The 22,448-nt window shown below is 42.6% G+C and overlaps 1 protein-coding gene across 3 annotated transcripts in view; it reads left to right on the plus strand.

Annotated features, from left to right (window-relative positions):
* Positions 1 to 22,448, plus strand: part of PTPRZ1 (protein tyrosine phosphatase receptor type Z1) — a 550,052-nt gene that overhangs the window by 419,066 nt on the left and 108,538 nt on the right. For all 3 annotated transcript variants that reach the window (XM_085654180.1, XM_085654181.1, XM_085654182.1), the window contains one exon: positions 3,029 to 3,120. In XM_085654180.1, the coding sequence (XP_085510306.1) occupies positions 3,029 to 3,120 (92 nt within the window). The remainder of the gene's footprint in view (positions 1 to 3,028; positions 3,121 to 22,448) is intronic.

The raw sequence follows: 22,448 nt of genomic DNA on the forward strand, positions 1-22,448 counted from the left end.
AGAGTAAGGGCTGAAAGTAGACTAAGTGCCATCACCACTGCCACAGAGTTCAGAGAGTTGCAGTTGCATTGTAGGTCCGGTTGGAATCAAATTTCATGATGTTCAATGCTTAAAAACCCCAAGTCAAAAGGCTGTTGGGAGCAGTGCTGCTCCTGCTCACAGGAGCACATGGTCTGGTGTTTGACGATGGAGTGGGGCCCCTTCGATTCCAGCGTGTTTATGGTGTTTGCATTAGTAGGATCTGAAGCTCCTTGGTTTGTACATTTCTCATGGCCTGTCTGACAAAGGTTTTCTGCAAAGGCCCAGCTAGAGTGTAAGGCTCCTTGGTTTGCAGCACTTATCAATTTCCAAACACAAGCAGCCAGGAATGATTAAAGCCGCACAGCCCAGATAGTCACTTGAATTAGCATAGAAACAGAAGATTCACATGTAGCGCTATTGCCCATCTCTAAGGTCTGCTGCTTCTAGACCATACAATTAGGTTATACAAAACATAAAGAGAAGAGAGACAACAGAAATAGGCAGTTAAGTAGCCAAAGAAATGTTCTTGAGTCTTCAGTAAAAAATAATTCTTCTTTATTGGTTTCAACCCAGTGTATGTGCAGCCAACGCGTTTCTCCCTAAACAGGGCTTCATCAGGGCAATGTGAACACGACCCAACGGTATATTAGTGTGCGAGGTGTCACTTCTGAGTGTGTGTGTCCCACTCGCGATATCGTAGTCTTAGGGTTGAATGCGCAGGTTCAGAAAAGAGCCAAACATAGGATTCGTTCAATAGTGTGATACTTATCGGTCTTTTCGTTTGGACTAGTGTGGAAATCAGGTACTACCTCACATGCAGGAGACATGATTAGTTCCAGGAAAAAGCTGTGTACGACAACCGTGTCCAGAACTTCGCGGCGATCGGACTGATGGGTGATCAGTCAGCTTTGCTTTGCAGTGTGTTAGTAGTGTAGCTGAGTGAAAACTGTAGTAAATGCGAGGCAGTAGTCTGTACCTCCTGTGTTTATAGCATGCTCCTGGTGCAGGTGACCGAAAGCTATAGTAAATGCATGTCCATAGCATGCAGCTCCTGTGTTTATAGCATGCTCCTGGTGCAGGTGACCGAAAGCTACAGTAAATGCATGTCCATAGCGTTCGGCTCCTGTGTTTATAGCATGTTCCTGGTGTGTGTGATGAAAAGCTACAGTAAATGGTGGCAGTAGCTTGCAGCTCCTATGTTTGTAGTTTGTTTGTGTTTGTGTTGACGGAGAGCTTCAGTAAATGCATGGTGACCAGTGGCGGCTAGTAGTGAACGTTGGCGGGGATGGGGGATTAAAGAAAAGAAAAAAGAAACATACCTGCTTATCGTGCTGGTTGCCAGACGCCGCCTCTCCTCCACATAGGAACCAGGAAGCAAGCGCCCATGCAGAATTGTGGTTGGTCTGAGCACCATGGTTCAGCACTCAGATGGGGAATGGGAGCCTGGGCATGTTCTCCACCTAGGCTGTAATGCAGCCTGGGTAGAGAACCTGCAGAGTGAGCTTGACAGTTTGGCCTGCCCCAGAGGGTTGGCCAGCCTGTCTTGCGCACTTAAGGTGCAGCCACCACTTCACCTTCCTGTGACGCGGGGAGCCCGACCTGCCCTGCATCTTCAACTGCAAGCTCAATGCAAAAAAGAAAATGATAACGGAGCATTATTATCATTTTATTTTTTGCATTGAGCTTGCAGTTGAAGCAGTGGGGCGACGCACCTCTGCGTGATGGTGACAGCGTGTGGCTCCTGTACTTCAGCATGTTTATGATGTCAATGACAGCGATCTCTCTTTGAGTAAAGGCTATGTTGTAAGGCTTATAATTTGCAGGAAGTTCATGGTCTCACTGAGACTCTGCGGTTTGCATCATGTTCATGGCCTCGCGGATAGTAGCCTTCTACGGGTACTTAGCTATGATATGAGGATCCCTGGTTTGGAGAGGTTTCCGATCTCGCTGAGAGAGGTCTACTATGGAGGCGTACAAAGGTGTGAGGCTGCTTGTACGGCATTCATGGTCTTGTTGGCAGAGCCTACCTCAGATGTTGGTTTGTAAGATGAGGCTCCTTGGCATTGCTTCTTAGGATCCACTGAGTCCTGGACTCGATCCTATTTGAACCCCTAACAGATGCATATGTGGTGACCCCTCACTCCATGTCAATACAGAACACTGTTTCAAGTCCAGGACTTTTCAGCTGCAAATAATTGCAATCGGGTGTGTGAGTCTAATTCAGTTGGTGGATTTTAACTAATACCACAATACCCAAAATGCAGTAGGTGTTGACACAAAAACCCAGGAATTGAGAAAGTGTTCATAATGACATAGAATGTGGTGGTCACCCTAGTTGCGTATGTACACAATGAGGGTCTGCAGCTGTTTTTCCAAGAACCTGAGGTGACACCGCCAGTAGTTGCCAAGGGCATGCTTCCTTTGACGCTGCAGCTCCAAAAAGTGGGAATGTCCAGTTGCCTCAGGATTCGGACCCATTGGAGAATGTTTTTTCAACAATCTTCAGTACAAATGCTCAGAGAGCACCCCATGTCAACATGCCCAGTGCGCGAGTATTGTTGATCATCCTTTGCAGAAATACACATGGACCCCCTCCCCATTCTTAGTGCTTGAAAAATTCTGATCCAATTGATAGGAGTAGTCATTACCGTTAAAACTGGGATTTTGAGATGTGAGATAATTCCACATGCGTGACTAACAGAACAGCAGACTCTGTTTTTTCTGAGGACGTTTGCCAGGTTCATCCTGGCACAATACAAGTTGGTGAGGAAATGATTTCTATGGTAAGTCACCTTTCCATAGGAAATAACTGGAATGACAGACCTCTCTTGGTGCAAAGTCCCAGATGCAGTATTACTGAAAACCCCCCAAAAATCCGATTGTGGGGGCCACCTGTGTCATAGCTAGCTGCCTCAAACTGGAATGACTTCATGTTGATCCAACTTTTGATCTTTTTTAACGCCAGAGTAAACAGTGGTGGATTTCATTTGATTTTTTGTTGTTGCAGGAAATGCTTCCAGACGGCTCACTTTTATTTGGAAGAAAACACATCATCAAAGGTTATTTCCACTCCACCAGCACCAGCCTTCCCCATTGCAGGTACTTTAATCTTGTTCTTTGATGTTTATGCAGCATTTGCTCTGTGCATGGTTGGAATTGTCTGGGATATGCTTTGCCATCACCAGTCCACAGACGTAGGGGCCTGCAGACTTATGTACATGCTTTTTGTGCTTAAGGTTCCTTGACAAGTCTCTACAAGCATTAGCATTTGTATAGGTTAATAAGAGTCAGACATTTAATGCAAACATTCTGTCATGGGTTCAAGAGCTTTGGTGTAACCTCCGCAGACTACCCTGCCACAGACAGACTGTAAAGGTTATGAGAAACGCAGAGATTGGCAATTGCATACTCCTCTATTTCGCCAACAAAGCACAAAGTGGTAAAATTAAGATATTCACCAAAAACACATGGTCATTCCCGGGCCTAGGTAGAGTCCCAAAGGTATGTATAGCCATTAAGCACGAAGGCTCCATTAATGCAGTTAACACTGGGCTTTATGTATCTCGAATCCTTGACAATTTCCGCCATTTTGTGGGTTTCAGGCTTTGACAAGCATCAGTGTTTCTCAAGAGGTTGAAAGTGCCAGAGAGAATGATTCAAAGTAGCCAGTGTGCTAATATTCAACTTCCTTTTGTCTTAGCTTCTCAGCCCTGCTAGGTGCAAGGGGGACAACCTAGTAGGTTCGATCCAAGGAAGCTAAGACCAAAAATCTCAACGCGCCAGAAAAAAACACATCAACCGCAAATTAACTGGGATTCCCAACTTGCAAAAATACAACTGCAAGACTGGTGCCAAAGAAAAGATTCTATGGAAGTTGAACCCCTGGGCATCTGGTGATAGGGGGCACCAGACGCCGTTCAGGTGGAGACTACTCACATCTCCTGCAGCAGTGACTGCCAATCACTGAGGCACCGGTGACCACTGGTCTCCTCAGCAGTTGGTGAACTTTTACGTGGTCGGGTGAGGTTAACCAGAGGTGTGCTTAGCAATGAAAATAGCGAGCAGACCTGACTTCCACCAGAAGGGAACATAATAGTTCTACAACAGCCGTGAAAACATTGTAAAATGGTGATCCTTGCAGCTCAATTGTCACATAAATACATTAAAGCCCTATACTTATACTAGAAGTGCTGAAGGGGGAGTCTTTTAATATTTTAACAGTATCATCATGTGCTTAGCAAGCTAGAGTTTCTCGGGTGTGTTGGGGAGTTCACCCTGAGGAAAACCTTGAAAGTGCTGTTGCACAAAAGGGCACTTTTCTGGATCATTTTCCTATATGTATTATAGGACGGTCATGTATTCTAGGTATGCAGGTTTGACACTGTCTCGTATATTTTTTCAAAACGTATATAGTATCTTTTTTCACTTCTGTCTCTAATTTCATTCATTTTCCAACTCTGCCTCTCCTGAGTGGATGATGCGCCATGACTGACAGAAGAGGGGTGTGGGGGTGAGGGGGCGGTTGAATGAGAGATTAACATTGATTTCGCTAACTCAGACTGTTGACAGCGCACCCATCTATCAGGATTCACAGATCCTAAAGGCTCAGAAAGCAGAACAGCCCCTCAAGTCACATGACCTTGTGGGTTCCTACATCAGCCATACAGGTGTAGCCCTCAGACAATAGCATGTCATAAATAGCGCTATCTAATTCGGTGATGAAATGCCCAGTAGCTCCAACAGAATAACAGCAACAGTAAGATTTCCCGATTGAGTATGAACTATCACAGAAATATCAAATTTACAATATTTTGGAAAATCAGTGTTTGAAAATGCACACATGTGCTTGTCAGCTTTGACTCATTATGCCTTTCAATACCTAATTTTCGTTTTTGGCGGATAAGCTCGTTCATCTCTAGACATCAGCTTTCCATTTTCTGAAACCACATTTTTCCTTCAGATAAAAGATTTTAATCCGGGTAAAAAAAAATCCCCCACAACAAAATCTTGAGCTTGTTTGAAACTAAACAGCAGGGCCGGCTTTGGGGCAGTGCGACTGGTGCGGCCACGCATGGGCGCTGCCCTGTGGACGGGGGTGCTGACCTCAGGGGGGGGCGCTGTGTTTAGCAATAACATGGTTGGAGAGATGAGGGGCACTTTTGCCCAGTGGTAGTGAGAGAATCCGAGTAGGCGGTCATGGGCTGTGGGGGCGCCAACAATTATTGTCGCACTGGGCACCACCAGCACTAAAGCCGTCTCTGCTAAACAGTATTGCCTTCACAAACCAACTTTTCATTTTTTTACCATACACTGAACCCCCTAAAAACAACTTTTTGTAATTTTGACGAAAAAGCTCCAGGATTATTAAAGGTGTCCCCAATCATCACCCTGTCTGTTTATGTTAATGCACATATTGCTATTCCATAGAAGCTTTTTATTTTGGAAAAATGAGCCTCCCCAATACCTGCACACACGCACATATGGATCACCCCCCATACCCACCTTGCCTCAAGCAGTGGTCATTTTTTTTTATTTGCAGACAATCTTGACCTCGCTCCTACTCTGGCTGCGACTGCCGCACGTGGCCTGTAATACAGTCCTCTGGTCCATTCCATTTCCCACTGCCCATCAAGTGGCAGGTTCTGGGCTCGTTCTAATTTTGTGATTCGAGGAGCGTAGCTTGCAAGGTAGCCAATCACCATGCAGCGTCAGCTACTTCACAGACCCTGCACAGGCAATCACACTGTGAGTGTAAGTGAAGTGCCTGCCATCAACTGGTTGTTTATTTTTTTTTGTTAATCTAGATGGCTGTGATTTTAAGACGTAAAGACCCAGTGCACTTATTCCCCTGATCTATTACAAAGGTTTGTGATGGGCCACTTGCCATATGCAAATTTGTTCCAGCTAGCCCAGGATAGAGAGCCGCGCAGTGCCACCTCACCGCACTGCACCAGATGCTCAGAATGACAGGAGATATTTCTGTTATTCATCCCTCCCAAACACCCACATGGGCAAGGCGCCACTGATGGTAATTGGCAGAAATGTGGACTAGCCAGGTGCTTGCAGAAAAGACAAACAACCCAACATTTGAATTGCAAAAGAGCAAGGCGGCATGAGTGTTCACAACTCAGGGCCACCCACAACCAATTAGCAGAAACTGGAACACTGTGTTTATGTCGCTTGACATATTCAAAGCTGATGGGCACAAGGAACTGCTGAAATTAGCCACGCTGTGCCCTCCCTAACCCTTTGCATGCCCACCTCCATTAACATAGTCCACCGACAATAATGAAACGTATGTATCTGTCCCAAGAAAGGTTCTGAAATCTGTAGCTACTCCATGGCTTTACCAACATCAGTAAGTAAACTGACTCTCACCGGGGTATAACTACTAATGTACTCCAGAAGAAATCAAAATGATTTATAGATAACATGTATCTGCAGGGGGCGGGTGGGTGAAGAATACAAAAATATGAAAAATCATGAAATACACATTAAAGTACCTACCACTAACAGTATCATAGGGTACTAAAACAATCACACTGATACGCTTTCAATCTGCGGTTGAACAAATGCAGGCCTAGGGAAGAAATATATTTTCTACATCATGATGCATGAATGATACACAATATCTATTTAACTCTACTAAATAACAAAGGGAGGCTAAAAGATACCCAAGCACCTTAGCGAGAGTGAACAGACGTTGATGAACTAACAGAAACAATTAATATTTGATCATACTAAAAAGGGCTGTTATCTTTACTGTGATTCTGTCCCATACTTCTTAAATCTACTCAATTTAGTATTATATTTATTATTAGAGAGTGGAATATTTTACTTGAAGTAAAGCACAGCCATAACAAGTGTTTCTTCTCATGTACGTTTTTGGCCCGGTAACTCTAGCAGAAGAAAATGGAAGGATGCACGGAGATGCTTAGCGGTATATGAAAAACACATGGTATTTACAGACTTGATGGTCTCACAGCCCCCATCTTGTGTGACTGTCTAGTATGACTCTTTTTGCTGCATTGCATGCACCTTTCTCCATGTTCCTCCAGTCCTATCACAGTCTTGTTTGGAGACCTCTGAGAAGGTCCTTAAGTCCTGCATTGGTGGCTTGGGCTCCTTCCTCTGAATTGTGTGGTTTCTGCCATCACTGCTTTTCAGGAAGGTCTTCTCTATCTTCGTTGCCCCCTGCACATTATCTGAGTGTGGGTAGGCTGTTGCTTTATTGGACCTTCTGAACTTCAAGGCTTTCTTCATTGGCCCATAGCTAACAAGGTGGGGGGCAGAAATATTGGAAATTGTAGAGTGAGTCTGATTGGAGGTGATTACAGGAACTGTGAATATGTTTTTGAATTTTTATTTTGTAGTTTAATTGCTTTGATTTTCAATCTTTTATCAGCAAAGCATTGGTTTCTTTTCTGTGTCTTGTGATTGGAAGCCCTCCATAACATTTATAGACAATATTCCATCTAATGAGTCTGTGCGCTTCGATTTTATCTTCAAGTTTCTCTCTTAGCCTCGTTTTGTACACATTTTTTAGTGTTCACCTGAGTATGTATAGCCGGGAACATTTTTGGGGCACCATCATTTTTATTCAAAAGAAACCTGCTGCATGTAATTGACCTAGTGTGACCGGCTGACCACACAGAAAACTGAACACACCAGGAGCATGCATTCGGATGATACAGCACTTTAAAGCCCTAAATCTGTACACCATAGCTATAAAATGTTAACTCAAGACAAGAATTATTTTGATTTCTTCCTGGATAAAGAACAACAGATTAAGCACAGTGAGACTTTCACAATTATTGAATAATTGTCCTCTTCCCTCATTTATTCTGCTCTTTGCCAGAACTTTGCACAAAATGGTTATATGACCCTGTGTGGAGGACCTACTGAATTATAGAGTCCTCTACATCTTTAACCCACAGTTAGAGACACTATACTTATCTTGTGATGCAGTGGTTAGGTCGATATAATGTTTACAATATGTTTGTGCAAAACATGCCTATCACTGTAAAGTTGCTCTCTGGGTATCCTGAAATCCATTCTCCTTCCACTGAGTCATTTCATTTTCATCTCATCAATTTCTCAGATACTACAAGAACATTCCTACGCTGTAGATTTTAACCATGGTCTCTCTCCTGTTAAAAAACCATCACTGGTCCACACAGACCAAGATAAATATCTCACAATATCTCTGCTCCTTGTTATCTCCAAAGTTCTAGAAACATTAGTATGTGGCAAAGTGTTCCAAGTAGCACATTATCCCCACAGAGGTCTGATCCTACCAAAGCTTCTGGGATCTAAATCCATCAGGAACTGAATTGTACATGTCTGCCTACAACACCAGCAGTGTTCAGAAAACCATTCAAAGCAAACACAAGGAGATGATGGCTGGAGCCCTGAAACGTTTCAGACCTTCACCCCCATTCACAGAACTGGGTTGAATCAATTGTCGTTCTATAGCTCACTTCACCACCCCAGTTCAGATCCAGCTATATGCATATCAGTCTTGACCCTGTTCCTCATGGGAACAGTCCAGCCCAAACTGCCAAGCCTGGTCTTCCCTTGACTGGAAACAAGCATCCTGGGACCAGGTTTGGGGTTTCACCCCACTTCAGCCAGGCTAGTTTGAATCCATTGGCAAAGTGAGCAAGGGACCCATGCCTGGGCATACTCTGCCAAATTAGGGCGAACAAAGCAAACATAAGGAGATGATGGACAAAGCCCTCAAACTTTTCCGACACTCACCCCCCGTCACAGATCTGGGTTTAATCCATCATCGTTCTTTAGATCACTTCAGCACCCCAGTTCAGACACATCCATATGCAAATCAGTCTGACCCTGTTACTCATGTGAACAGTCCAGCCTGAACTGCCAAGCCAAAACCATTCAGCCCTTCTTGGGGATGCTTCTTCTACTCTTACCCAACTCTTTTCATAAGCAAGGGGCAATCCTAAAGTCTGTGATTTAACAAAAATATTTATTTTGTTGTTTTATGTGAATTTGTTTATGCACACAGAGAAGACGGATAATTCAGATGGAAAAATACTAAACTTAGTTTGAGCACTTTAGGCAAACTTTGCACATATTCCTGGTGACATAGCAAGTGACCCCTAGTTACCTTCACTTTTAAAGCCAAGATGTGGAGGTCCCCCTTATACAAAGTTGGGGAGAAATGGCTCTATCAGTGGCTGCATTTCTTTCCATTTTTGATCATTTAGTGTCAAACTGATTAGATTCTATTTAGGGTCAAGCTGATTCATTTTCAAGTTGTCGTGAATTTAGAGGTAGTCTTTAGAATTAGGCATTCACTCAACCCAGCATAGCACACATATCAGGATTCATGCTGAGACCACCAATCTCATATACCTATTTTCATGAGTAATGTACCAAGTGGGTTCAGAGTCAAAACTGAGTAACTAGTGATGACTCAATAATGAAGAAATAATCATCATTACTCCAAAAAAAAAAAGGCATGCGCCTATTTCCTGTGATAGGCAAAGTCAGAAAACCCTCATTAAAATATTGTGACATCTATAAAGGTTATCGGATCTATCATATACCCTCATTAGTTAAAGTTTTCTGTTTTGGAAATATCTTTTTGAGCATTGTTCTGCCCCAGTCTGGGATGCAGGAAACGGGTCGGATGAGAGGATATTTTTCTTATTAAATGCTAGGAAGGCTCTTGAGGGGTGACGGCAGTCTTTAGTCAAAAACCTGCAACGGTTTCAGTTCTGATTGCAGTAGATTGATTTGATCGGAATGTCTACTCGTTCTCAAATCTCAACTTCCACCCAGGCAGAGCAGATATTTAAATATTCGGTCATAAGAAAAACTAGCTAAGGTTCACCTTACACGTACTAAGACTGGTCATTGCATTTGAACAATGAACAGTTACAACAGCTCAATGTATAGCAAATGGGTTGCTAGAATTGTCTCTTTACTTCTCTTGGAATCATCAGATACAATGCTAAGGGTTACAGAAGAGTTTTCGGTCATTTTTAATGTTGAGATGTCTTTCTCAAGAACTTCACTTAGGCCTGGTGTCCACCTACATAGATATTTTTTCAGTTGAGCTTACTTGTCTACCAATAATCTAATACAAACACTTCATGCACATATAATTACATAAATACAGACTGCATCAATATGTAAGCAATGCTCAGGTAAATGTAACCTTACACAGCATTACAAATGTAACTTTAATTACATTCAGGGGAAGTTATCAAGAGTGGGAATATATCCCAAAAGGTTATTTCACAATATTGCCTGTTTTGTTACAAACTGTATGAGCAACTTCTTTTATCAGCTGAAATTACAATAGCATATCACTGAGCTAAGAAGTTTTACACCCTTTCTTCCACACAAACTGTGCTTCACCATAAGGGTATCTGTAGTCCTCCAACAAAACAGAAAGATCAGGCTGTGTGCATAATTTTTCTTCCAAAAATGCTTTAGTAACTTCAGTCAGATGGAGTAACTAACTGAGTGCATGAAATTGTTTCACTGACTCCATAGTTGTAGATTCAGAGATACAGGATTTTGCATTATGTGATCTACCTTTCACTGATCGACTCTTGTTTCATCAGCGAAAAAACCAATATCTTATGGAGATAGGCATTCATCATTTAGATATTCTACAGACAAGCAACTCCTAGTTCTTCAAGCATATGGAGTGTCCAAAGAGTTCAGTGTTATTGAACCTGCATCTTGCAATGTGTTTTCTCTGTTCAGTACCTATAAGATTTCTTTTAAATTGTCACCAAATTATTTAATTGTAAATCGGATGAAGTGGAACATTTTGGCAAAGCTGTCGACAGCTGCTTCTACACCTTCTGAAGATCGATTTCACCAAGTCAGAATCAGGGTGCTCACATGTAGGTGGGTTAGTTGTCTTGAGAATGTGTTTTTCAATTCTGGACATTGCATAATATACGTGTGGTTAAGCAAGTCAGGAATGGCTTTTGTGTTATACGTTTTAGTGCTCCGTTAACAGGGAGACCCCTAAATTTCATTTGAAAATTGAGTACTCCTACAGATGAATGACCTAATGCTAACTTTAAGTTGTCCACATGCAAGCCCCTACTTAGTGATGGTGAGAAATGTAGACCAAGATAGTCACAGGTTGTTACTTCCTCTAATTCTTAATTATCTTTTAGGAAAGAAGCTCTAAGTGGCAAGTGCCTCCTCAAGTTTATCAGCCTACTTTTTCCTTTTTATGGAGACAGATTTCTAGTTACAGTAATCACAAAATCCTTCTCTCAGTCACAATGCTATATTTTCAGATCTAGCCAGAACTATTGCATTATCCATAAAAAACATTTAGTTCTGTGCAAAATGATTCTATATCACGGCTGGAAATTGCCATTTCTGCAGAGTCATCCCCAGACTTTTTGCCTTCCTCCTCCCCTTTTTATTGAATTTGTTTTTGTTGGCTTTAGGACTCTGTGCACTTTACCAGTGCTAAAGTGCTTGTGCTCTCTCCTTAAAACATGGTAGACATTGGCTTCTACCCAACTTGAATATTACATTTACTTATAAGTCCCTAGAAAAGTACACTACAAGTGCCCAGGGCCTGTAAATTAAATACTACAAGTGGACCTGCAGCACTGATAGTGTCACCCACTTAAGTAGCTCTTTGAACATGCCTCAGGCCTGTCATTGCAGAGCCTATGTGTGCAGTTTAAACTGCTGTTTTGACCTGACAAAATAAACCTTTTGCCAGGCAAAACCCTTTTTCATACGTATAAGTCCCCCCTAAGGTAGGCCCTAGACAGCTACAAAGGTAGGGTGCAATGTATTTAAAAATTTACTTTCAAGTTTTACATACCCTGGTAGTGAGAAACTCTTAAATTTGTTTTTCACTACTCTAATGCCTATTTCTAACAATAGAATGATATTGGAGGTGCCTTATTACATTTTGTAAGTGTAATTTATTTCCAAATGGGAAGAGATAATGTCTGGTGTCTCTAAAATCCTAATTTGAAATCCTAATTTATGGTGAAGTCAGATTTTAAATTACAATTATGTAAAAGCCACTTATAGAAAGTTGGCGTTTTCTTGCCTTAGCTATTTGGTGCCTGCAGCCTGTCTCTGGTCACATAACTGGGTGTAGTTGGCAGATGGGCTTTGTCTATTCCTCCTAGACAGCCACACAATGGGAGCTTAGGTGTGACTGAATGGGCCATCATTAGCAGGATAAGAGGGAGGAGCTGGGTCCAGCATCACTTACACGTAAATCAGCTGTGTCCTGTCTCCACACAAAGGGATGCATATTCCCTGTAGTTAGTCTGGAGCAAGGGCAGGGAAGACTGGACACCTGTGCACTTCAACGGCATGTCCCTAAAAGTTTCTCCCCACTTCAAAGGCACAACTGTGTATAAAAGTTGGACCTCCACCACTTCAGTAAACTTCTAGACCTGTGAATACTCTGCCACGAAGTCGGACTGTTGTGCTGCTGAAAAACTGCCCCTTTGCTGTACTGCTGCTCTGAAGTAACTGGTGCTCTGCTGTGCTGCCCAGCTGCCTGCTGTCCTCTTGTCTGGATGAGAAGGACTGCACCTGCATCTCTTGAGCCCGCACCTAGAGTGACTCCAAGGGGTAGTTGGCTGGTCTCCTCATCTAAAGCCTCAAGGACATAACAGGCTTCCAACAACCTCGCATCTTCACTTGGACTTTGCCATCTGCGAGTCTACCCTGCCAAGGGTGCCAGCCCAGTCCTGGACCTTTGAAAGTGAGCCTAAGGTGCTTGCCAGCGGAACCGAATGCATCTCCTCTGCTGACCAGCGCATCTTCGAGCAGAGCCGACGCATTGCTGGTGCTGCGTGGATTGTACCCGTCGCTAAGGCCTGCGTCGCCTCTGCAGTCCACGGAACCGATGCATCACCCCGAAAGCATAGCGCCTCCACGACCCAGGTCTTTGCATCTTGTGCTGACAGTAGCCTTGATGACAACGACACCGTACTTTGCCATGCAGCCCTGCAGCTCCTTCGAGCCAACGTTATCTTCCACTGTGCACGCATCCCCAACATCAGACTTCACATCGCATGCCCCATCTATGGGCGATGCAACAGGACCTCACACCGCAGCCTCACTGTATCTCAGAACCAACGCATTGCTTCCACTGTGTGGCGCATCTTTGACATAGATCCACGCATCTTCACCAGGAATTATGGTACTTTGTTCAGATGGCTTAACTGGGCCACTATAGCCAGCCCGCGCTCCATCTCGGTCGGCCAGAACTTGTGACTTTTTCCCGGTCCGGCACGACCATATATATACAGTTGGCACTTTGTGCTTTTTAGTGCTATTTTGACCTAAAACTTTTTTAAATTGAATATCTGCGGTTCTACTAATTAGAATTTTGTTGTTTTGATCTTGCTAAGCTGTATTTGTCTAACCTGGTGTAGGATTATTTTTGGTGTGGTGTTTTCAGTGTCTTACTGAAGAGTTGCACAATTACTTTACACATTGCCTTTAAGTTAAGCCTGACTTCTCTGTGCCAAGCTACCAGGGAATTGAGTGCAGGTTAATTTGGGGTTTTATTGTGCCTTGCCCAGACTAGGATTGTTGTTGCTGCTTGACCAGAGTTTACACCCTAGTCAACAAGTAACCCAATTTGTAGAAATCAAAACCACCCTTTTGCTTCCTTATGAGGCCCAAAGCAAACTCTAGTCCTAGTACCATGGTGGAGTTTCCCCAACATCATTGCTGAATCAATTTCTTCTAATTCTTAGTCTGTATATGAGTTTTCCCTGTTCCTTGAATCGAAGGTAATCTCCAAATGGTCCCATCTACCCAAGTACTTAAGCCATGACACCTGGTAAAGTCTGTTTACTGGCTTCCCTTTTTTCCTATACACTATTACTTTCTTATATTGTGTTATACTGATTCCTCATTAAAAGTTTTCAATTGAATGCTTCTAAATCAGATTTCGTCCAGGATGTGTGAAGGGATCTTTTCTTTGCCTCTGCAAGAGTTGAGAATCCATTTATGGGACCACTTATATGTTAACGTTTCGAGTTAGGGTGCCAAGATGCACACGAAGATGTAATAGTAGGCTAATTTCCTTATTACAGGAAACGTTTGAAGTCTCTACTTGCCTGTAATAAATAAATGGCAGTTGCTCAACTGTAATAAGTTATTACAGTTGAGTTCTGACATCGCAATGCCCGGTGGCAGAGCCAGCAGACAAGTGTAAAGGAAGGAGACAGAGCATAATTAAAGCTGCATTTGAAGCAACATAATCAAACCCTGGCTTTTCCATCTTCTGATTGTTTTTTTTTCTTCAAATGAACAATGATAAGCAGAAAAGAGATATTTATGAAATAGGTTTATTTTTTTCATGCTTTAGTGAATTATAGGAAAAAGAGAATGTCTGTGCGTGTTTCTACATCTTCTGAGGTAGAGTGTTTTTAAATCAAACTTACATTAAATTGATTCTAATATATTTTTGTAACAAATATCTGTTTTTGTGTGTTTAATTTTTCACTACAGACTCTTCATGTCTGCTATCTCTTTCACATGGAAGAGGAGCACACTGAGGGCCATATTTCTGGCCAAGTCATGCAGTGCAGCGCAGCAAGTCATCCTGCTGTGCTTCACTTCATGACAGGGAAGGGGCAGGCACATGCACTGGCACACAATGGGCTGCCTAACGCCAATGCAGGCACCTTTGTACCATGGTGCAAGGATGCCTGCGTTGCATGGAGGATTTTTCTTTTATGCAGGAAGGGACAGCTTCCTGCACAAAAACAATCCTGGGGATATATTCCTCTTTCTTTGTGTGTCGTAGAATGCAGCACACATAGAAAGAGAAAGAAACAAAGAGAAATACTGATATTTCTTCTTTTTATGCCTCTCCTGGGAAGGTGTAAGATTTTGGTGCATGCTCAGGTTTACAAGTTCTTGTAAATCTGGTGATGCATCAAAATCTGTGGGATTTGTGTGGGAACACCCGTGCAATGACCATGGACCGCATTCCAGAGCAGAGTAATGCAACGCAGCAATTTGCTCTGCATTGCAATACTGCAGATTTTTTGAGCCACTGAGAGCCACGCAAAGTGGCCTTGCTTGGCTTCAAAAATCTGTCTTAAGACTTGTGTCACTCTTGTACCACGTTGCGTGGTGCATGAGCAACGCATACTAACTCAGAAATAGGCCCCTAAGGATATAAGTACCTTGCAGGTAGAGCTATGGTTTGAACATGTATTAAAAGGAATACATGACTCCTGCCATACTCTAAAAGGACATTGCAGAAAGGAAGTCTTCTTTCATCCTTGTTACTCTAATCTGGGGCAGTGAGACCGCACATGGGTGCTGACCTGTGGAGGGGGGTGCTGACCTCAGGGGGGACGCTGTGTTTAGCAATAACATGTTTGGAGAGATGAGGGGCACTTTTGCCCAGTGGTAGTGAGAGAATCCGAGTAGGCGGTCATGGGGTGTGGGGGCGCCAAAAATTATTGTTGCACTGGGCTCCACCAGCACTAAAGCCGGCTCTGACTCTAATGATAATGGAACTCCTTGGTGACTTTCAATAGCATTATAATATATAGCAGGGTGTGCTTTATCCCATATATTCTATATATTGTATTATTGTCAGAGGTATGAATGTGAAACATCAGTCATGACCTGATGGAGTATTTTATCAGTCTTGATGGTCTCCCACCTTTGCACTTAGGCATTTTTTTGACTATTGGGTTTTGTGCCCCAGAAACTTTATGGCACCTCTCACCACCAATGAATAAAAGAGATACTTTTGCTTAACATTCACTCTCAATGTACTGGAAAACAACAATATATTTTACTGTAAATCAGCTTTCATTATTTATGGGTGTAGCAAATTTAGTTAGCCATGGATTTCTTGCCTTTTTCTGGACTATATTTTCCCGTTATGAGGACTCTGTACACTGTGACACTGCTATTCAGTGCCACACTATGTATGCCCTGGCCCTTACATGGTATTTGTAAAACTGGTTACAACCAATTGATCTATTTATCTATACTGTGAGACAATTGTAGATGGTACAGAAAATGCCCATCTGGCATGAAAGTTACATGTCATTCGTGGGCTGCAGTATTTATTACTTATTTATTTATTTATGAGCTTTATATAGCACTGGCTAGACACGAAGGTATCAGAACGCTTTATGTTTTATGTTAACATGTTTCCTCTAGGTACATGCGGGGATACGTATGAGTCAAAAACAGTCATAGAAAAAGTGTAGACCAATACAGCTTTAGGGTATTTACAAATATTCACAAAAAAGTATATAACAATACAGCATTAAGGTAAAGGAGTTGGAAACTGATTTTTGACTGAGCTAGTCCAGTGACTTCCTCGAAGAGTCGAGTTGATGCGGGTGGGGTCTTGAGAGGCACAGGTCATCTTGTGCGCATGTTGAAGTCATTGTTGAGCAGTAGGGATTTGAGGTTCCGTTTGAAGCAGGAAAAGGAGGGGTTGCAGCGGAGATATTTAGGGATTGAGTTCCAAATCTTAGGAGTATTCCATAAGAAAGACCGCTGGTGGGAGGATTTCTCCTTCAGTTTAGGAGGTATGAGAAGAAGACAGTTGGAGCTTCTCAGTGCCTGGTCTCTTCCTGTGCTCGACAGTTTGGATTCTAGGTATTTGGGATATGTTTTGTGTGAAGGGCTTTGTGGGTGGTTTAAGGTGGTTTGAAGATGAATCTTCCTTCAACTGGAGGCTAATTGAGATTCTTGAGGGCAGGTGAGATGTGATCATACAGTTTACTTCGGATGTATGTCATTACATCGCATACCAATACCACCTGTGCCATTACAACGCGGGTATTACTACGCGATGTCAATGACAACGACATTCCATTTCATCGCAAAATTTTACCACGACCATGCTTTTACCACGCATGCCATTACAACGCAATGGCATGCGTGGAAAAGCAATACTCGTGGTTAAAATTTGCTATGTAAGTGACTCTACCCTACACAAACACTACAACACTACCATAAACCCTAAAACACTACACTACACATACACTACAACACTACCCTAAACCCTAAAACACTACACTACACAAACATTACAACACTACAACAAAACTAACCCCCACCCTGAACTCAATCCCCCTTACCTCACTCTCCTCGTGGTTCCTCTCTCCTGCTTCCAGTGTCGTCTGAGGGGCGGTGCACGTCATTGTGAGGAAACGCCTCAGTTTCCTCACAACGATCTGGATAGCCATTACATCGCATGTGTTGTAAAAGCGCATGTGATGTAATGGTATGCGTAGTAATGACTACGCGTTGTTACATCGCATGCGTTGTAACGCATGCGATGTAATGGTATTGCGTGGTAAAATCCGCGTTGTTATTGCTGTTTCCCATTTAGTTCCTGTTAGGAGCCTGGCAGCCACATTGAGAACTGTTCTTAGGGGGGTAAGATGATTTTTTGGAGTTCCTGTGATGAAGGTGTTGCCATAATCGAGAGGACTAGTGATTTCACTACTGTCTTAAGAGTGTCAGGGGGATGACCGTTTGATTTTCTCAAGGTGTTTTAGTAAACAGAGGGCTCCTTTTGCTGAGTTCTAGATGTGTTTCTTCATTGACATGTTTTTGTCCAGGGTGATACCCAAGGAATTTGCAGAGTTAGTGATAGAGAACAGTTAAGCGCATCTAAATTCTTGGGCCATTCTTAGATAGGTAAAAGTTTATTTTTTGGGAAGAGGAGTAGTAGCTCAGTTTCGTTGGGTGTTCGGTTTTAGGTGGTTGGTGTTTAGCTATGTTTGTATCTTAAGTAGTGTCATTTAGATGCCAGATGTCACTGAGTGACTTAATTTTGTAGTAGAGTTGAGTGTTGTCGGCAAATAGGTGATATTTGACCCCTGCTTGGTTCAAAATAATTGTGAGGTGTTCCATGAAGAGATTGACCAAGGCTGGTGAGAGGATTAAACCTTGAGGCACACCTTGTGGATCTGGTGCAGGCTTCAAGAGACAGCTGTTGATTTTTATCTGTTGTGAGTGATATTGCAAATAGGATGTGAACCATCACAGGACTGTACCATTGATACCTGTGCGGTTCTTGAGTGTCTCGAGTAAGACTGGAAGATTAACTGTATCAAATGCCGTGGATAAGTGTAGTAGAATTAGGAGTACGGTATGTATTTACACCTCGCATATAGATATATATTTATATATGACAGATATATATGATTGACAAAAATATTTGGGACTTAATACAATGGGAGAAAGCCATCCAAAAATCTCTGGATTGAAAAGGAAACAGAAAATACGTTTTTTAGGGTAGCTGTTGAGATCTAGTCATTGTGCAGGTCTGTTAGTGGTTCCAATGGAGACTTATCTGTTGTTTCTAATGCAATCCATAAAACATCATGGAATCCACTCCCACAAAATACGGTGGTACAAGCTTGATGGGCTTTGTCGGAGACAGCTGGTGCTGAAGTGGCGGCTCTTTCATTGATATGATTTGGGTCACTCAAGTGTGTTGCCCCTGTGTGTGTTTTAGTGCATGAATCCATTTCAAGGCTCATGGGTACAGGTTCTCCCAGAGATTTGTTTCAAAAGGAGAACGTTGTACTCTTCCAAAGTCTGAACACCCCGCAGATGAACAGCCCTAGATTCTGAGGCTCGACTGGGACAGCTAAATAATGCGGCACCTCAAAATACTGGAAGGATAATTGGGAAGCACACACAGATAATTTATAGGCTGATAAAGTTGCCCTGCTTGATAGCGACAGAGATATTTGAACTCACATACACAGCTTTTTTATGATCAGATTTTGTGGTTTGACTGGTTCCTAATACCTATATTATTACTTTGACCAAGTTTTCTTCAACGTCGTAATATAAACAGAAAGGTGAAAAGTGGACACAGAATTTAGAAATATTGTACTAATTGTTATTTGTAGTAAAAACTCCTGGAGGCCACCCACTTTGGGGTGGTTACGGAGGGACTAAATTGGGAACAGTGAGAATTCATATGCAGAATCCATTATTCAGATACCCCGGTAGCTTTGACCTTGGTAGGAAAAAAATAAAAAAAGAAACAATGCTAATTTGTATTTTGTCCATATTGAAGTTCTCTTCTAGACTGCAACCATTGGTACTCCAAGTGGTAATTTGCTATAGATGGTTATTGACTGACAGGAGCCTTCAACCCCTCTACAAGAGTGTTTATGCTCTAGTGTAACTGTTTTATGTCCAGCCATAATTTCATAAACTTATAATAAACATTGAGCACAACAGGACGTAGGATTGCAAGTGAACGCGTTTGATCCGGGGCCACTACAACAGTGGCGGCGAGGATTGTAGTCATATGCAGAATGACATGTTCCAAGACAGTGAGTTACTCACCGCGCGAGGGTGGGGTGGGCTGTGGAATAAGACCCTAATTGGCAGATATTTCATCGCTCCCTTTTTGTTTGCCTGTTGTTACCTCTTCGTGTGCTCTGAGCTAATACTGCCGCATTGCTGCTGCCAGAATCCGTCTTCAAGGTGTGAAGATGGCGTTACACATCTGTGCGGCCGCCTCTCCGAATGCCTGCCTGATTGGGTTTTAGTATTCACGTCCACTCATCAAAAAGGACGAACAGATGGGTGCTGATAAAATATCAACAACTTCTTGTTAACTGAAGCCTAAAAATATTAGGGGGCCTAAACAGTGAACATCTGTTGATGTAAATAACAGTTTCTGCAGTAATGCGTTTCAGAAAGTATTTGACAAAGAAATCACTATTGAAATTATATGCCAAGCAACGGAGTCGAATACGTTTTTTTTTTAATGTGCATCGTTTCCAGCCCCTTATACTTCCTACAACAGCGTGATACAATTAATAAAGCAAAACTTACTGATGTACATTATTGTGCAATTTCACACTCAACAAATTGTTGATACTCGAAAATAATAAGGAACATTAAATTGCGAACATGTTTTGTTATTTTGCTGCAATTTCTTTTCCTCTTTTTTGGAGGTCATACATCAAAATGGTGAAAAAATTATTTTCCAGGGTGGTTCGTATATATTTCATCTTCGTTGTTAACATCGATGTAGATTTTTATTTTGTATTAATTGCCCGCACACTATAGGAACATCAAAGCATGCCACAGAGACCTAAAATAATACTCATAAGTCAATAATATTTTTCAGACAAAAATTACTGACTGATGGCAACAAATACGTCAATTGTAAACTGGAAACCAACACTGTGAGTTGCTGGTAAATACACAGGAAATATGATGGGCCTGTGGCAGGTCTTCACAAGTGCCTGACCCTGCTGTAAGATGGTGGGATGAGACAAATTTAGGGCACATTCCAGATCTCAGTGTTTCACCTCATCCCCGAGGAGGGACAAAGCAGACCTTCCCCATCTGCGTCGAAGTCAAAAGCTTTGCATCTGTGCCCCATTCTCTGTTGTGCACTATAATCGGACAGAGCCCCACTGGAACCGGCCTGAAAACCTCTGGTGATCAGTGTGAACTAGGCATGCTTTCGCTGAAGTAGAAGACAAGGAGTAGAGGTGTAAACTATGCCCCTCAATAATATCTCTAAGCAGCTTCTTATGCACATCCAAGGGCAGGTCAGAGGCCGGGCACCATACAAGGGCCAGGTTTGACCCGGTCACTTAAGGGATCAGTAGCACCTGCTGGGTGGTGCTGACCAAAAGGGAGGAGGACCTCTGAAGAGGAAGAGGTCCCACCTGTAAATTATTCACTCAGGACCGAGCAAGGAGCGCCAAGTTGCGCAGCAGTTGAGCTCATCTCCTCACCCTCAACAACACGACTCCTTTTGGAATTTGAAGACCGGTTTGTTGCATGTGACATAGGATACATCTTTTGCAGTGTCTAGCCCACCTCTTTTGAGGACAGTTGCTCTTCAGTGAAAACTGACCCAGACATCATTTCTGTGAAGAACCAGTTGATATTTTCCATGGTACTTCTTGCAAAAGCTGACCCACACTGTTGACATTCGGGTTTTGCACATCACACAGTTTTGCGAAGGCAGTTCCATGGAGGCATGACCTGGATTGCTTGTGCCACACACAGAAGCAAATGGTGTTTGCACTCATATACGACGCACTTCCAAGCTAGGCACAACAATTATTCATGCCTAATTTTACAGTTTGTGGCAACCGAAGAATCAGTAGATAAGTGTAAATATTACAGACTATGTGGAAGATTGCACCATTGGAATTTATAAAAGGGGAAACGGCCACAACAACGCGGCCGTTTCCAAGCAAACCTTAACCATGCATGCATTACAACGCATGCATGGTTACCACGAAAGGCTTTACCACGCATACCTTTACTACGAGATACGTAGTAAAGGCATGTGTGGTAAAGGCTAAAATTAGAAAAAGGGGGCTTGGGGGGGGTCTCCCCCCAAAAATAAAAAAAAAGAGTGGGGAAAAAAGGGCGACATGAAGAGGTAAGGGGAATTTTAGTTTAAAAAAAATATATATATATATGAAAGGATTGAGGGTTAAGGGCAGGGGTAAATATAAGAAGGATTGGGGGCTGGGGGGTCACGTAAGGGTACAGGGGAGGGGTATAACCTTTACCGAGAGTATGCCCTTACCATGCATAAATTTACAACGAAAATCGTTGTAAAGGTATGCGTGGTAAAGGAATATTCATGGTAAAGGTTATGCGTTGAAAAAGCATTCCGTTATAACGCATGCGTGGTAAAGGCATGCGTTGAAACGGAATGCGTTGTAACGACATGCAACCTTATAAAAGTGCTTGGAAAACCTTGGAATGAATTCTTAGTGGTGGCAACCTACGCCAAAGATGAAACAATCAGAGTACAAACTAATGAAACTTTCTTTTGTAGGCATCAGATACGGTCTAAAAAATAGAGTTGTTTGGGAATAAGCAGTGCTTAGCATTGAATTTGATCTTAACTAGGTTGAATGTGTGTGTGCTTGTGTACCCCTTCAATGGTTATTGCTTGTCTACTGGCATTCACTGGCATAGCACAGAAGCTTTGTGATTGATGAGCCATTGGTATCTTGTTCTTAGGTGAAAGTGGCTCTGAGAGTGTGATTGGTTGGTGTTCATGTAAAAAGTAGTCTGTAGTATTACATTTTCGTAAATCTAGAGGTGGCCTTAAATTGTAGATATTTGGCACCCCTGTGAAGGGAGGTGGGAGCTGACCCTTGGGTACAACACAAGTGGGTTGGTCTTCTGTCACAACTTCAAGTGGTTTGAAAGCATGACGCAACCCTTCTTATTTAGGTTGGTGATGACTCTAGTCCGCACCAAAGGTGAGTCTGTAGTTTGCCCCTTCTTTGACAGGATGTAGTTTGAAGGTGTGAGGCATCAATGCTTATAGCCATTGGAGCTGGTCTTTGGATGCACCACAGAAGCATTCTAAGACCAGCTGACCCATCTTGGAGTAGGCATTTACGCAAAATTTATCTCTGCAA

This window comes from Triturus cristatus, chromosome 4_1 (genome assembly GCF_964204655.1).
Source record: "Triturus cristatus chromosome 4_1, aTriCri1.1, whole genome shotgun sequence".
NCBI lineage: Eukaryota > Metazoa > Chordata > Amphibia > Caudata > Salamandridae > Triturus > Triturus cristatus.